Source organism: Rhinoderma darwinii, chromosome 5, assembly GCF_050947455.1.
Source record: "Rhinoderma darwinii isolate aRhiDar2 chromosome 5, aRhiDar2.hap1, whole genome shotgun sequence".
Classification (NCBI taxonomy): domain Eukaryota; kingdom Metazoa; phylum Chordata; class Amphibia; order Anura; family Rhinodermatidae; genus Rhinoderma; species Rhinoderma darwinii.
The window spans coordinates 2,350,316-2,367,787 of NC_134691.1; the positions used below are offsets into that span (position 1 = coordinate 2,350,316).

At 43.4% G+C, this 17,472-nt stretch overlaps 1 protein-coding gene across 1 annotated transcript; it reads left to right on the forward strand.

Annotated features, from left to right (window-relative positions):
* Positions 1–2,351: 2,351 nt before the first annotated feature.
* On the forward strand, positions 2,352–6,953 carry LOC142652294 (uncharacterized). Its single transcript, XM_075827944.1, has 3 exons — positions 2,352–3,454; positions 4,960–5,036; positions 6,154–6,953. Exons 1-3 carry the CDS (start codon positions 2,506–2,508, stop codon positions 6,259–6,261), a joined length of 1,134 nt encoding a protein of 377 aa, XP_075684059.1. The 5' UTR covers positions 2,352–2,505; the 3' UTR covers positions 6,262–6,953.
* Positions 6,954–17,472: the final 10,519 nt, after the last annotated feature.

Genomic DNA, 17,472 nt, shown 5'->3' on the forward strand with positions numbered 1-17,472 from the left:
CCGACATCTGAGACTATAATACCGACATCTGAGACTATAATACCAACATCTGAGACTATAATACCAACATCTGAGACTATAATACCAACATCTGAGACTATAATACCAACATCTGAGACTATAATACCGACATCTGAGACTATAATACCGACATCTGAGACTATAATACCGACATCTGAGACTATAATACCGACATCTGAAACTATAATACCGACATCTGAGACTATAATACGGACAACTGAGACTATAATACCAACATCTGAGACTATAATACCAACATCTGAGACTATAATACCAACATCTGAGACTATAATACCAACATCTGAGACTATAATACCAACATCTGAGACTATAATACCGACATCTGAGACTATAATACCGACATCTGAGACTATAATACCGATATCTGGGACTATAATACCAACATCTGAGACTATAATACCGACATCTGAGACTATAATACCGACATCTGAGACTATAATACCAACATCTGAGACTATAATACCAACATCTGAGACTATAATACCAACATCTGAGACTATAATACCGACATCTGAGACTATAATACCGACATCTGAGACTATAATACCGACATCTGAGACTATAATACCAACATCTGAGACTATAATACCGACATCTGAGACTATAATACCAACATCTGAGACTATAATACCGACATCTGAGACTATAATACCAACATCTGAGACTATAATACCGACATCTGAGACTATAATACCGACATCTGAGACTATAATACCGACATCTGAGACTATAATACCAACATCTGAGACTATAATACCAACATCTGAGACTATAATACCGACATCTGAGACTATAATACTGACATCTGAGACTACAATACCGATATCTGGGACTATAATACCGTCATCTGAGACTATAATACCGACATCTGAGACTATAATACCAACATCTGAGACTATAATACCAACATCTGAGACTATAATACCGACATCTGAGACTATAATACCGATATCTGGGACTATAATACTGACATCTGAGACTATAATACCGACATCTGAGACTACAATACCGATATCTGGGACTATAATACCGACATCTGAGACTATAATACCAACATCTGAGACTATAATACCAACATCTGAGACTATAATACCAACATCTGAGACTACAATACCGATATCTGGGACTATAATACCAACATCTGGGACTATAATACCGACATCTGAGACTATAATACCGACATCTGAGACTATAATACCAACATCTGAGACTACAATACCGACATCTGAGACTATAATACCGACATCTGAGACTATAATACCGACATCTGAGACTATAATACCGACATCTGAGACTATAATACCGACATCTGAGACTATAATACCGACATCTGAGACTATAATACCGACATCTGAGACTATAATACCGACATCTGAGACTATAATACCGACATCTGAGACTATAATACCGATATCTGAGACTATAATACCAACATCTGAGACTATAATACCGACATCTGGGACTATAATACCGACATCTGAGACTATAATACCAACATCTGAGACTATAATACCGACATCTGAGACTATAATACCGACATCTGAGACTATAATACCGACATCTGAGACTATAATACCGACATCTGAGACTATAATACCGACATCTGAGACTATAATACCAACATCTGAGACTATAATACCGACATCTGAGACTATAATACCAACATCTGAGACTACAATACCGACATCTGAGACTATAATACCGACATCTGAGACTATAATACCGACATCTGAGACTATAATACCGACATCTGAGACTATAATACCGACATCTGAGACTATAATACCGACATCTGAGACTATAATACCGACATCTGAGACTATAATACTGACATCTGAGACTATAATACCGACATCTGAGACTATAATACCGACATCTGAGACTATAATACCGACATCTGAGACTATAATACCGACATCTGAGACTATAATACCAACATCTGAGACTATAATACTGACATCTGAGACTATAATACTGACATCTGAGACTACAATACCGATATCTGGGACTATAATACCGACATCTGGGACTATAATACCAACATCTGAGACTATAATACCGATATCTGGGACTATAATACCGACAACTGAGGTTACAAGTTCCTCCACAATTGAACTTGTATCATTATCCAGTGAACCAACAGCGACTGAGTCAGTAATACCTTCCGTGTCCTTTACAACCTCATCAATAAATGAAGCAAATAAAACGTTCTCTACATCAACTGAATCATCAACATTATCCTTTACTCAGTCTACAAGATCTGCAACTGTAGTATCAAATTCTGATTCTACGTCATCCAACATTGTCAATATAACCGAGGCAGCATACTCCACGATAATAACACCTGTAACATCACCCACTACTCCAATTATAACTGCGACATCCCCATCATCCACTACAGGTCCATCTACTTCTCCTACTACAAGTGGGACAGTATCATCTACTACTACTTCAACTAGGACCATGACATCGTCTACTCCTGCAAGTACAATTAGGACCACGACATCTTCTACTCCTCCAAGTACAACTAGGACCATGACATCTTCTACTCCTCCAAGTACAACTAGGACCATGACATCTTCTACTCCTCCAAGTACAACTAGAACCATGACATCTTCTACTACTCCAACTGAGAACACAACATCATCTACTACTCCAACATCATCCACTGCGACCATCACCTCAACATTACCTACTTCTCCTACTACAACTGGGACAGTATCATCTACTACTACTTCAACTTGGATCATGTCATCTTCTGCTACTCCAACTGAGACCACAACATCATCTACTACGACCATGACCTCAATATTACCTACTTCTCCTACTGTAACTGGGACAGTATCATCTACTACTACTTCAACTTGGACCATGACATCTTCTACTCCTCCAAGTACAACTAGGACCACGACATCTTCTACTCCTCCAAGTACAACTAGGACCACAACATTATCTACTCCCCCAATTACAACTAGGACCACAACATCATCTACTCTTCCAAGTACAACTAGGACCACGACATCTTCTACTCCTCCAAGTACAACTAGGACCACAACATCATCTACTCTTCCAAGTACAACTAGGACCACAACATCTTCTACTCCTCCAAGTACAACTAGGACCACAACATCATCTACTCTTCCAAGTACAACTAGGACCACAACATCATCTACTACTCCAACTGAGACCACATTATCATCTACTACTCCAACTACATCATCATCCACTACAACTATGACCTCGACATTACCTCCTTCTCCGAGTACTACCAGGACTACACCCATGATTCCAACTACAACCTCATGGAACATCTCTACTCCAATCCTGAATCTTACTTCCAGTACTATAAAGCCTAATCCCACTACTGGAACCAGTACCACATTGCCCTCGTCAGCTCCAGGAAGGAATACTAGTGAGTAATTTCACCATTCTTTATATTTCCTACGTTTTACCACTTGTCAATGTTTTTCGTACATTTTATGAATTTCCTATGATCACAACTGGATGTTAAAACTCATCCAGTCTCAATGGATTTCTTTTCTATATAAAAATAATCTCCCAATTTCTGTTTGTGCCGGGCATGACAAAATTAGAAGCAACGTTTTCCTGCCTGGTACAAAATCAGGGCCCATCATGGCACCCGTAGCTCCATGTCCCTGGACAAATGCAGAATTTATTTTTACCTCGATACAACTTTATGTTTTTTGCTCACGTCATCTGTTCCTAAACAAAAAACATTGGAAGAGACAACAAACTAAAGAGAACAATGAAGCTGCACATAGACGTAAAGAGAATGGTTAACTCTAAAAATAATATAGTTCAGTGATTCCCAATTCTTATCTTGGTGAACTCGTAACAATTACGGTAATTAAAAAAAAAAAAAAGAGGTATAAAGAAGGCTGAAGAAAAGCAGAATACACAAGTACTCATAAATAACCTTTCTTGCGACAAAGCTCCCACTTTCTCCCCCTCCCTTGCAAAACAGCTCCCCCATTCCTTGCTCCCTTGTGGCATAGCTCCCCAATCCCTTGCACAGCTTTGCCAATCCCACTTTGCTTTGAGCACAACTCCCCCCATCTCCTCCTTACAGCATAACTTCTCTATTCCCACCACCCTGGCAGGACAGCTCCCCCATTCCCCCTAAAGCATAACTGCAGCATAGCTCCCCTGTTCTCCCCATGCTTGCAGAACCGATCCACCATTACCCATTACAGCATTTCTTCTCTATTTCTCTCTTCTTTGCAGAACAGCTGTTCCATTCCCCCTACCCTTGCTTCTCCATCCCCCTTACAGCATAGCACTCCCATTCCCCCTCCCTTGCAGAATAGCTCCACCACTCCCCCTTACAGCATAGCTCCCCCATTCTTCCCTCCCATGCAGAGTAGCTCCCCCATTCCAGCCCTGCAGCATAGCTCCCTTACAACCCCCCCTACAGCATAGCTCCCCCATTCTTCCCTCCCATGCAGAGTAGCTCCCCCATTCCAGCCCTGCAGCATAGCTCCCTTACAACCCCCCCTACAGCATAGCTCCCCCATTCTTCCCTCCCATGCAGAGTAGCTCCCCCATTCCAGCCCTGCAGCATAGCTCCCTTACAACCCCCCCCCCCTACAGCATAGCTTCCCCATTCCCCCTCCCAGGTAGGAGTTCATTGATATAAGAAATGTTTTCCAGGTTTTCACCAATGCTAAAAAGGTTGGGACTCACTTCACTATTCCCATGTCCTACAGTCAGCCCCTCCTAAGACTCAAATGGCTGATGCCAGAGAACAATAAATATTGAGAGCAAAGGAGGAAGATGCATTTTATGTTTACTGTCCCTTTAAAAAAAAATGATATCAAATCGCTTGTGTGAGGGATAAATTATGTGTCTGGTAATATTAACTGCGCCTAATAACATGAGGTTGTGTTCCCCTGACAGACGCGGTTGTACTGAAGGTCGGGCTGACGCACGCCGCTCCCATAGATGCCGCCATAATGGATTTATTACTACAGCAGGTAATGTGTGCCCCTCCCCCATCTCCTCCAGTGGGGAAACCAGAACTCCCAGCATGCCCTGACAGCTGATTAATCATTGTATCAGGAAAAGTTCTGCAACTTTCTAATACACTTTATGTATCAGTTCCTCATCACTTTCCAGATCTCTGCTTGTTGCCAGTGAATGGAAAATTTTTATTTTTTTTACATCGAGAGGCTGGAAACTTGTACAGACCTAATACTTCTCACAGATGAGAGTTTGTTACAATTGTATCTAGTCTCCACAATCCACTGTGAACGGAACAGTCTGGGCTTCATGCTGATATATTGTAACAAACTGTAAGGACAGGAGAGAGATTTGTGCTGCTGATGCTTTTAGCTCACCGAGGATTGTCTAGACTGGATACAATTGTAACAAACCATCAGCTGTGAGAAGTATGTTAAAACAGGTTTTTAGTCACTGAATGTAAACAACGCTGTTCCCATTCACTGACCGCAAGCAGTGAGAAAATGATGAGGAATTGAAACACAAATTCTATTAGAAAGTTGCTGAACTTTTCCTTATGCAATGAGTAAACTAAACCTTAAACTGGACGAGCCCTTTAAATTGTGAGTACTCTTCCTGCTTGCCCTTTAAACTTGAGACGGTTGCTCCTCAGCATTTATTGGTTCTCTGATAAACTGACCACAGACATAACATTTCTCCCCTGATCTCAGGGGCTTTCTAATATGTTTTGCTATTGAGACGAATATCAAGAAAGGGTCGTAACCAATGATATTTGGGGCACGTTGAGAAACTAACTAGTTGTATAAGACGCTGAGGAGCAACTGACTCCATTTTTTTAATTTCAAGGTGGAGTGTCAATGTTAAGATCATGATATACATCGATGACCAGGATTAGAAAAACATTTTTGCTTTCTTCCACAAACAGCGCCCCACTTGTCCACAGGTTGTGTCTGGTATTGCAGCAGAGTTCCATTGAATGAATGGGGCTGAGGTGCAATACCACACACAACCTGTGGACAGTTATGGCGCTGTTTCTGGAAGAAAGTAGTCATGTTTTTCTAATCCTGGACACCCCCTTTAAGTAGCCATATTGTTCTTGTCAGATGTATAACCGGTTGTCTTATTCCTCAGCTGTGTTCGATGCTGTACACCCTGCCGCACAGTGGGGACTTGACATTGACCTATGGAGACGCCAGGACATCAAGAAGCTGTTCATCATTTCCATGGAGCAGCCGGTAGCCGTATGGAAACAAAAACCTGGCGCTATCCGTGGTGTATTCATCAATGACGGATCATTCCAGAACTCAGACTAATGACAGATAATCAAACGCTCCGTTATATTCACTTTGTCTTTGTTCTCCCACAATTCATTGCTCTGCAACACTCCTCAAATTGAGGGAACCCTATAACTCTGTTCATCCTAAGCTATCTGGTTGATGAATAGAATGCCAGAACTACAGTAAAGACTGACACACAGACACCTACTGAAGTCTAGCTGCTCCGCTCGCTGCGATGTCGTGTTAGTAATGTCTCTGCAGGACATCACTGCATCACTGCCCTAGAAGAAATGTCTCCAATGATTAAAAAAAAAACATCACTAGTAATGGGGTACAATTCATGGGCCTAATAATGGGGAACCACTGAAATAATTTCTCGGCTTATGAGGTCACCAAAGATGCCGCCATTTACGCTCACAGCTCATGTGATCTAAGGGACATTGCATTAAACACCTCATGTCATCATCTATAAGATCCCACGGATTCCCAAAATTTGGGAGGAACCTCTAGTTCTGTCAATCTTCATGAATAGAATGCCAGAACGACAGTGAACACTGACATGGTCGTAAAAGAGAGAAACAGAACTCAGAACTCTGGACACGTATCAATCTTGAATGTTGTTTGTTTCTATTTTTAGTAAACGTTATTTAATTGAAAGTGGAAAATTCCTTTAAGTGATAAATGTCATTAATAACCCTGACCTATGGATGTAATGAAAACACATTGGTGACCACACCCCAGGAGATTATTCTATGACACAATATCTCCAAAATATTACTCACATGTTACCACCCAGGACCCTACTAAAGGTTGGAGCTGTAATGGGGGCTTCACGGGTTGTCACCCGGCTTACAACTTTTCTGTAGGGGACGATTCAAGGAATTTAGGACTTACTATCAATAGGGTCGGAATCCCCCGGAACACGCCGGACTGGTTCGGCGTCAGATAAAGGGAACTTATTTACTGATGTCATTTTTGGGAAGTTGTGAACCCGAATTTCCAGTTTAGATGATAAGTGAGAGGCGTAGGTTTCCACATGTGCAGGAGTCCACGGAGCGCGCGCAGCCCCTTCTAGTCCTGTCCTCTGAGCCGATGCTGGATGTACCGGCGCTGGTAGCGTGAGAGGAAGCCGACTCCAGTGGGGGATCGCTGAGTGTGGGACGGTCAAATATTCCCAATCTCCTCTGCTCGGAGCTCAGGGTAAGTGACTGGGGGTCTGATGTGCAGCTCTGTATACAATACCAGCGAGGATTCATCAAAAGTTCTGCAACTTTCTAATAGACATTCCATTTTTCACCATAGTCAAGTCCTCTGCTAGCTGTCGGTGAATAGAAGCGATTGTATCCAGTGTAGACAAGCCACCGTGAGCTCAACTGTCTGGACTTCGTGCTGATACATTGTAGCAAACTATCAGGACAGGGGAGAGATATGTGATGCTGACGCGATTGACTCACAGAGGATTGTCTAGACTGATACACTGTAACAAATCTTCAACTGTGAAACCTATTAGGTCAGGACTCATTTTCAGCTCTGCCTCACATTGGAATGTTTTTGAAAAATGGGTTTACACGAGATTTGTTGTCCGTAAACTGTAGTCAAAGGAGATGTGAGATCTAGGGTTCATTCAGACCAGCCAGTTTTCACGTAGCGCGTGTCCGTAGCGTGAAACTCACCGCATGTCCTATATTGGGGTATTTCATTCTATGGGTGCGTGAAAACCACGGACGGCACGCGGCGACATCCATGTGCTGTCCGTGTTTCATGCATCAGTTACAAAGAAATAAATAAAAAACGCTCGCACGGCCGTGAAAAACACACGCCATACGCAAAGCACTTACGGTATGATCACACGGCAAACTAAAAACGGCCGTAAAATACGGAGCTTTTCAACGGAAAACAGCACCTGATTTTTGGCCATTTTTTAAGCATCGCGCGTTTTTTGATGCGTTTTTCACGGACGTTTTTGGAGCGGTTTTTTTCTATTGACACAATAAATAACGGCTCCAAAAACGGCTCAAGAAGTGACGTGCTCCTTCTTTTTATGGAGCGTCTTTTTACGCGCCGTTTGTACAAACAGCCGCGGAAAAAAACGCCCCGTCGGAACGAAACGCTGTTTCTACCATTGAAATCAATGAGCAGATGATTAGAGGCGTTCAGCCTCCGTATTCTTAGCCGTTTTTCGAGGGCGTTTATGGCCGTGTGAACAGACCCTTATTGTCACTAAAGAAAGATAGGAAAGGTAATAATAATAATTCAATAGAAAAAACGTGATTACGCGTCCTGTGTCTTTCTACTTTAGATAATAGAACTTACACTGCGTCCACATCTGCGTCACGGCTCCGTTCATCGTTTCCGCCGCACCTTTCCGTCAGGGGAACCCATGAACGGAGCGCTGACTGAAGCAAACAGAAACCATAGGTCCAATGGTGACGGATCCGGTGACATTGGTTTCTGTTTGTCACTGTTGTGTAGGGTTTCCGTCGTTTTGACGGAATGAATAGCGCAGTCGACTGCAGTACTGATTCTGTCAAAACGACGGAAACCCTACACAACGGCGACAAAAACGGAAACCATTGTCACCGGATCCGTCACCATTGAACCTATGGTTTCTGTTTGTTTCAGTCAGCGCTCCGTTCACGGGTTCCCCTGACGGAAAGGTGCGACGGAAACTATGAACGGAGCCGTGACGCAGATGTGAACGAAGCCTTAGGGTATGTGCACACACACTATTTACGTCCGTAATTGACGGACGTAATTCGGCCGCAAGTCCCGGACCGAACACAGTGCAGGGAGCCGGGCTCCTAGCATCATAGTTATGTACGATGCTAGGAGTCCCTGCCTCTCTGCAGGACGAATATCCCGTACTGAAAACATGATTACAGTACGGGACAGTTGTCCTGCAGCGAGGCAGGGACTCCTAGCATCGTACATAACTATGATGCTAGGAGCCCGGCTCCCTGCACTGTGTTCGGTCCGGTACTTGCGGCCGAATTACGTCCGTCAATTACGGACGTAATTAGTGTGTGTGCACATACCCTTACTGTGAAATTCAGACAGACTGAATACAAATTCCTAATAAGACAAAAACTAATCGATGAAAAAAAGAGTTCCAATTTGTAGTGCGTCCCCTGTACCCAGGGAGTGTGGCGCGGGCTCGCGGGCTGAGCTCCACGGAACGGGCTCGCGGGCTGAGCTCCACGGAACGGGCTCGCGGGCTGAGCTCCACGGAACGGGCTCGCGGGCTGTGCTCCACGGAACGGGCGCGTTGGCTGAATCTTACAGCAGACACTTCAGTGGAACGATCGGGATCCCACTAGTTTAACCCCTAAGATGTCGCAGTCAATAGCGACCGCGGCATCTGAGTGGTTAGAAACAGGGGGAAGCGTGCTGTAACTTTGCGCCGGCCCTCCTGCGACACAATGGCAGGATGCTGCTGGCTGGCATGGTGTCCTGATGGTCTGCCATCTTTGTATTTCTAGCCCCGCTTCAGTATAGCGGTATATGTATTGCAATAAATCATGCGATCCAACGATTGCTGGTTCAAATCCCCTTGGGGACAAGTAAAAAAAAAGTTAATTACAGTAAATTAATATATAAAAAAATTAAATGTTATAAAAAAAATTAATTGAATTTAGCATCACCGCGTCCCAAAAAATCAGACCTATTATAACATCACATTATTTAAACCGCACTGTGAATGGCGGAAAAAATAAAAACGCCAGAATCGCTGTTTTTTTGGTCACTTCTCCCACAAAAAAATAAAAAGTGATCAAAAAATTTCATGTGCCCCAAAATCGAACCAACAAAAACTACAGGTCGCCCCGCAAAAAACATAAGCCCTCATACCGCTCAATCGACTAGAAAATAAAAGTTATAGCTCTCAGAACATGGCGACAAAACGTTTCCTTGTAAAAGTAGCAAAAAAAAAAAAAAACGATATAAATTTGGAGTCGCCGTAATCATATTGACAAGCAGAATAATGTTACCCCGCTGTAAAAAGGAAACCCCCAAAAAATGGAGGAATTGCTGTTTTTTTCCTATTCCACCCCACAAAGAATTTTTTCCCACTTTCCCGCTACATTATATGGTACAATAAAAAGGTGCCGTTAAAATCTACAACTCGTCCCGCAAAAAACAAGCCCTCATACGGTGATATCGACGGAAAAATAAAAAAAAGTTATGGCTTTTGGAAGGTGGGGAGGAAAAAACTAAAGTGAAAATGCGAAAAATGTCTGCGACGGGAAAGGGTTAACCACTCACCGACATTTGATGTGACTACATGCCATAGCCGGTGGGGGAGGGGGGGTTTAGAGCTGGATTATAGGCTGAGCCCACTCCATAACCAGCGGGTGTCAGCTGTATGTTACAGCTGACACCTAGCACTAACGGCAAGGATCGGAGGGGACTTCAATCACCGGCGTTTAACCACTTAGATGCCAGGGTCAATAGCAACCTCGGCGTCTTAGACAGAGGGGGGGGGGAGGTCCTCTCTGTTACCCCATTGAACCCTTCTTACGCGAAGCGGCGTGTCAATGGTAGTAACGGCAGCCTGGGGGTCTAATGAAGGCCCTAAAACAGGGGAGCCGAAAAAATACATTATTTTAAAAAAAAATGTTTACGTTTTTAGTAATACATTAAAAAAAAGTAAGAAAGTTCCAAAAAAAAAACTTTTCCCATTTTTACAAAATTACAAAAATAAACATAATTGGCATCGGCGTGTCGCAAAAGTCACAACTATTAGAACATTAACGCCGTAAAAAAACAAAAATACTAAATTGCTGATTTTCGGTCACTTTACCGCCTAATAAAATATAATAGTGATCAGAAAGTCGAAAGTGCCCCAAAAAAGGACCAATAAAAACTAGAGATTGCCCCACAAAAATCCTACCGCTCCATCGACGGAAAAATAAAAAAGATACGGGTCTCAGAATTTTTTATTTTTTTGAAACATTTTTTTTTTGTAAACGTAGTAAATCGGAAAACAGCCGCATCAATTTGGTATCGTCTGAATCGCAGAATAACGTGAATATGTCAATTTTACCGCGCAAAAACAAACGCCCAAAAACAATGGAGGAATTTTTGGTTTTTTTTCTATTCCACCCCACAAATATTTTTTCCCTGATTTTCCCTACGTCACATGATGCAATAATTTATGTTGTTAAAAATTATACACGGCGACTGAATAAATGATACTTTATAGGGGTTTTCCGGTGACGTAAAATTGTGGACTGACGCTCCGCACCCCCGATAATCTGCTGATTGACCCACAACTTCCCCATCATTTGTGACTACAGTGGAGAAAAAAGGTAGACACGGCCCCACATGGTGCAAAAAAACCTGATAAACAGGGAGAACAAGTAAAACACGGCTGGTGCTCACCTTGTGAGTGTGAAATACTGGCGGGTATAACGCCGGCGGTGAAGGTGCACTGAGGCCCAAACAGCTGCTGCCGGGGTCCGGTAACGCAACAACCAGGAGGTGCTGCCGGTGGATAATTAATTGAAAAAGGGAAAAAAAGGACCACCCGGGCGCTGCTGCTGTTAGTATAAATAGGAATGAACGGTGTTCATGGTTTAATGAGTAAAAGGAGAAAAAACAAGCTACGCTTGTTTTTTGCGGGACGAGCTATAGTTTTTATAGGTACCATTTTTGGATACGTGCGACTTTTTGATCACTTTTTATTCTAACATTTGTAGGGCAAAGTGACTAAAAAACAGAAACTCTGGTAAAGTTTTTTACGTTTTTTTTTACGCTGTTCACCGCGTGCAATAAATAATACAATATTTTGATACCACAGGTCGTTACGGTCGCGGCGATACCAAATACATATGGTTTATTATTATTTTTCAATAATAAAGGACTTGATAAGAGTAAAAGGGGGATTGTGTTTTATTTCATTACTTGAAACTTTTATTGTTTTCAAACTTTCATTATTTGCACTTTTTTTTTACACTTTTTTATACTTTTTTTACACTTTTTCTCAAGTCCCACTAGGGGACTTGAAGGTCCAACGGTCAGATTTTTTTTTTTATAATACATTGCACTACCTATGTAGTGCAATGTATTAGATCTGTCAGTCATTCACTGACAGCAAGCCGATTAGGCTTCGCCTCCCGGCGGGGCCTAAATCGGCTTCCGTAATGGCAGAGCAGGAGACCATTGTGTCTCCTGTTGCCATAACAGCAGTCGCCAGTCCTGATTGCCTGTCAGGGCTGGCGATCTGCTAGTAACCGCTACGATGCAGCAATCGCTTTCGATTGCTGCATCGAAGGGGTTAATGGCAGGGATCGGAGCTAGCTCCGGTTCCTGCCGTTACAGGTGGATGTCAGCTGTACAGTACAGCTGACATCCACCGCTGATGACGCCGGATCAGCTCCTGACCCGGCGCCATCTTGCCGGCAGCTACGGAAGCCGATCAGGCTCCGCCGCCGGGCGGATCTTGACCGGCTTCGGTGCTAGGCAGACCGGGAGGCCAGTATTAGGCCTCCGGTTGCCATTGCAGCCACCGGAACCCCGACAATTTCATTACTGGGGTTCCGATGAGCTGCAAACACCTTAAGTGCAGCGATTGCGTTTGAGCGCTGCACTTAAGGGGTTAATGGCGGGGATCGAAGCTAATTTCGGTCCCCGCCGTTACAGCCGGATGTCAGCTGTAAGATACAGCTGAGATCCGGTGATGATGGCACCGGCTCAGCTTCTGAGCCGGTCCCAAACATTCGGCGTACATGTACGGCAAGATGCGGGAAGTCAATGCTTTCCATGACGTACATGTACGGCAAATGTCGGGAAGGGGTTAACATCCTGGAATCGTATTCATATTGTGAAGTGTTTATTGCTACAACATCTATGCCAGTGCTTTATAACACAGAAAAGTTTTCATTGTTGTTTTTTTATTCGTTTCCTCTCTTTTGTTTCCAGTATTATCCCTGACATTTAGGGGGGATTCACACGAGCGTGTATTCGGTCCGTGCGGGCCGCGTGGTTTTCACGCGGCACGCATGGACCAATACAAGTCTATGGGGCAGTACAGACAGTCCGTGCTTTTTGCGCAGCGTTTGTCTGCTGCGCAAAAAGCGCGACAGGTTCAATAACTCTGCGTATTTCGCGCATCACGCACCCATTGAAGTCAATGGGTGCGTGAAAATCACGCGCACCACACGGAAGCACTTCCGTGGGACGAGCGTGATTCGCGCAACAGCAGTGAAAAGGATGAATGAAAACCGAAAAGCACCACGTGCTTTTCTGTTTCCGAACATCCAAACGGAGTGTCTTTGCGATGAGCGAAGCCGGACAAGCGTACCGAACTTCACCGGGTTCGGCCAAACTCGTTTTGGCCGATCCCGGAAAAAAAATTATCGGTACGCGACGTCGGGAGAGATTCACTGTGCATGGTGCTGAAAGAGTTAAACTGTTTCAGCACCATGGACAGTGACTTGCGATCCCAAAATACATGAACCTGTAAAAAAAACCGAAGTTCTAACTTACCGATTACTCCTGTCTCCTTCCTGCAGTCCGACCTCCCGGGATGACACTTCAGTTCAAGTGACAGCTCCAGCCAATCACAGGCCAAGCACAGGCTGCAGCCAATCACAGGCTGCAGCGGTCACTTGGACTGCCGCGTCATCCAGGGAGGTGGGGCCCGATGTCAAGAGAGGCGCGTCACCAAGGACGCGTCACCAAGGACGCGTCACCAAGGCAACGGCCGGGAAGTTCTCGGTAAGTAGGAACTTTATCTTTTTTTTTTACAGGTTTTTCGCTGTTGTGTTCGGCATTCACTGTCGAGGGTGCTGAAAGAGTTAGCTCTTTCAGCACCTTGGACAGTGACGGGCGTCGACAAGCCTCATCTCTATGATGCCGGCTGCGCGAAAATCACGCAGCCGCGCATCAGACACGCATGACACACGCAGCTGTCAAATGGTTTTTGCGCTCGCAAAACGCCGCGTTGTTTGCGCGCGCAAAAACGCAACGCTCGTGTGAATCTCCCCTTACGGTGCGTCACTTAACCTTTGACCCGTCTTTTGGCGTTTTTTTCTTCGTTTTAGAAGAAAAAAATACACTTGAGTTAAACTGAGTATATATACCCCTGTCATGTGCCTGTATTTTATCGCCTGACGAAGACGCCGGTCCGGCGTTGAAACGCGTAGCTTGTTTTTTCTCCTTTTACTCATTAAACCATGAACACCGTTCATTCCTATTTATACTAACAGCAGCAGCGCCCGGGTGGTCCTTTTTTTCCCTTTTTCAATTAACCATCATTTGTGAGACAGCTCCGCAGTGCACGATGCCGACACATTCCTAGTGGCCGTGGACGGTATTACAGCTTCGTTAGTTAGTTTGAATGGGAGGAAACTGTAATACTGCCCCGAATGTGCCAGCGTGGTGCGGTGCGGACCCGTGTGAGGAATGAAGGAGATGAAGTGCTCACCGGGGTATCGCGGCCCCTGTACACAGCACATCGGAAGGGGTGTCGAGAGTCAATCCCCCACTGATTAAATATTGAAGGACTATCCTGAGGGCACCGGACAAATCCAGTAGGCCCCATGCACATGACCGTAAAAAATCTCCGTAATTGTGGACCCATTCAGTTCTATTGGCCGCGGATAACTTTCCGTATCGCTACAGCTAGGTGTCCGTGCCATAGAACCGTGCCGGGAATTATGGAGCATGTTCTATTTTAAGTATTTTACGGGCTGTGCTCCCATAGTTTGTATGGGCTGTGATTATGGGCATGGCCGTGTGCATGAGGCCTAAATGTCAGTCACTTACCAATCTTTGACATTATTCTAACCTGCACTAAAAAGGAGAGTATTGCAAAAATGTATAATTATGTAATCAATAATATCACTAATAATTTAGCATGGAATGTAAACAAAAAATAGGAAGATGAGATTGATACTATCCCATAATCCCACAAGATTGATACTATCCCATAATCCCACAAGATTGATACCATCCCATAATACCACAAGGATGATACTATCCCATAATCCCGCAAAATTGATACTATCCCATAATCCCACAATATTGATACCATCCCATAATACCACAAGGATGATACTATCCCATAATCCCACAAGAATGATACCATCCCATAATACCACAAGGATGATACTATCCCATAATCCCACAAGATTGATACCATCCCATAATACCACAAGGATGATATATCCCATAATCCCACAAGATTGATACCATCCCATAATACCACAAGGATGATACTATCCCATAATACCACAAGGATGATACTATCCCATAATCCCACAAGATTTATACTATCCCATAATCCCACAAGATTTATTCTATCCCATAATCCCACAAATTTGATACTATCCCATAAACATACAAGATTGATACCATCCCATAATCCCACAAAATTGATACTATCCCATAATCCCATAAAATTGATACTATCCCATAATCCCATAAAATGTATACTATCCCATAATCCCACAAAATTGATAACATTCCATAATCCCACAAGATTGATATTATCCCATAATCCCACAGGATTGATAACATTCCATAATCCCACAAGATTGATATTATCCCAGTAGGAATCAATATTGAAAAATAATAAAACTTTCTTCATGAATAAATCACATAAGAGACTCTTTATAATTAATAGGTTACAATGTACATCAAATAGGCTGAAAAAAAATGTAAACTGTCGTGACTGTGAAGTTATGAAGACGGGAACGTTACACGTCGCCCTAATATATCCCGATAGAAATATCAAGAAATTACAAATAAAATTCCGCTTCTTCCGTCTTTATTGGTTTGGGATGAGACTTGCCGAGATCCCAATAAGAGGATAATAATAAAATAAATGTTGGCTTCTGGACTTGTGATCACCTAATTATGGATAACTCCAAATATCCCTTCAATATCGTGGCACAATCTTTTAATCCCTGTGTTAAAATATGAAAGATGAGTTTACAAAGAGAGCAAAAAGATCCAGAAGTCATCACTCAGCGGATTCCTCTACAGACTGCGGCTTCCCATATTATGTAGGGGAAGAAAAGATCTTTATTTCCCCCCTTCCATAAAATGTCATGTTTTCCTTCCTTCTCTTCCTCTCTAGGGTGGGTTATGTTCCTTCTTTTTATATCCAAAAAAAACACGAGTTTACAAGAGTGATAGAATAGTACAGAGGGGTGGGGGTCCTGTCTGGAGGAGTTTATAATCTATGAGATATCCTGTATAGACTAGTACAGAGGGGTGAGGGTCCTGTCTGGAGAAGTTTATAATCTATGAGATATCCTGTATAGACTAGTACAGAGGGGTGAGGGTCCTGTCTGGAGGAGGTTATAATCTATGAGATATCCTGTATAGACTAGTACAGAGGGGTGAGGGTCCTGTCTGGAGGAGGTTATAATCTATGAGATATCCTGTATAGACTAGTACAGAGGGGTGGGGGTCCTGTCTGGAGGAGGTTATAATCTATGAGATATCCTGTATAGACTAGTATAGAGGGGTGGGGGTCCTGTCTGGAGGAGGTTATAATCTATGAGATATCCTGTATAGACTAGTACAGAGGGGTGAGGGTCCTGTCTGGAGGAGGTTATAATATATGAGATGTCCTGTATAGACTAGTACAGAGGGGTGAGGGTCCCGTCTGGAGGAGGTTATAATCTATGAGATATCCTGTATAGACTAGTACAGAGGGGTGGGGGTCCTGTCTGGAGGAGGTTATAATCTATGAGATATCCTGTATAGACTAGTACAGAGGGGTGGGGGTCCTGTCTGGAGGAGTTTATAATCTATGAGATATCCTGTATAGACTAGTACAGAGGGGTGGGGGTCCTGTCTGGAGGAGTTTATAATCTATGAGATATCCTGTATAGACTAGTACAGAGGGGTGAGGGTCCTGTCTGGAGGAGGTTATAATCTATGAGATATCCTGTATAGACTATTACAGAGGGGTGAGGGTCCTGTCTGGAGGAGTTTATAATCTATGAGATATCCTGTATAGACTAGTACAGAGGGGTGGGGGTCCTGTCTGGAGGAGTTTATAATCTATGAGATATCCTGTATAGACTAGTACAGAGGGGTGAGGGTCCTGTCTGGAGGAGTTTATAATCTATGAGATATCCAGTATAGACTAGTACAGAGGGGTGGGGGTCCTGTCTGGAGGAGGTTATAATCTATGAGATATCCTGTATAGTCTAGTACA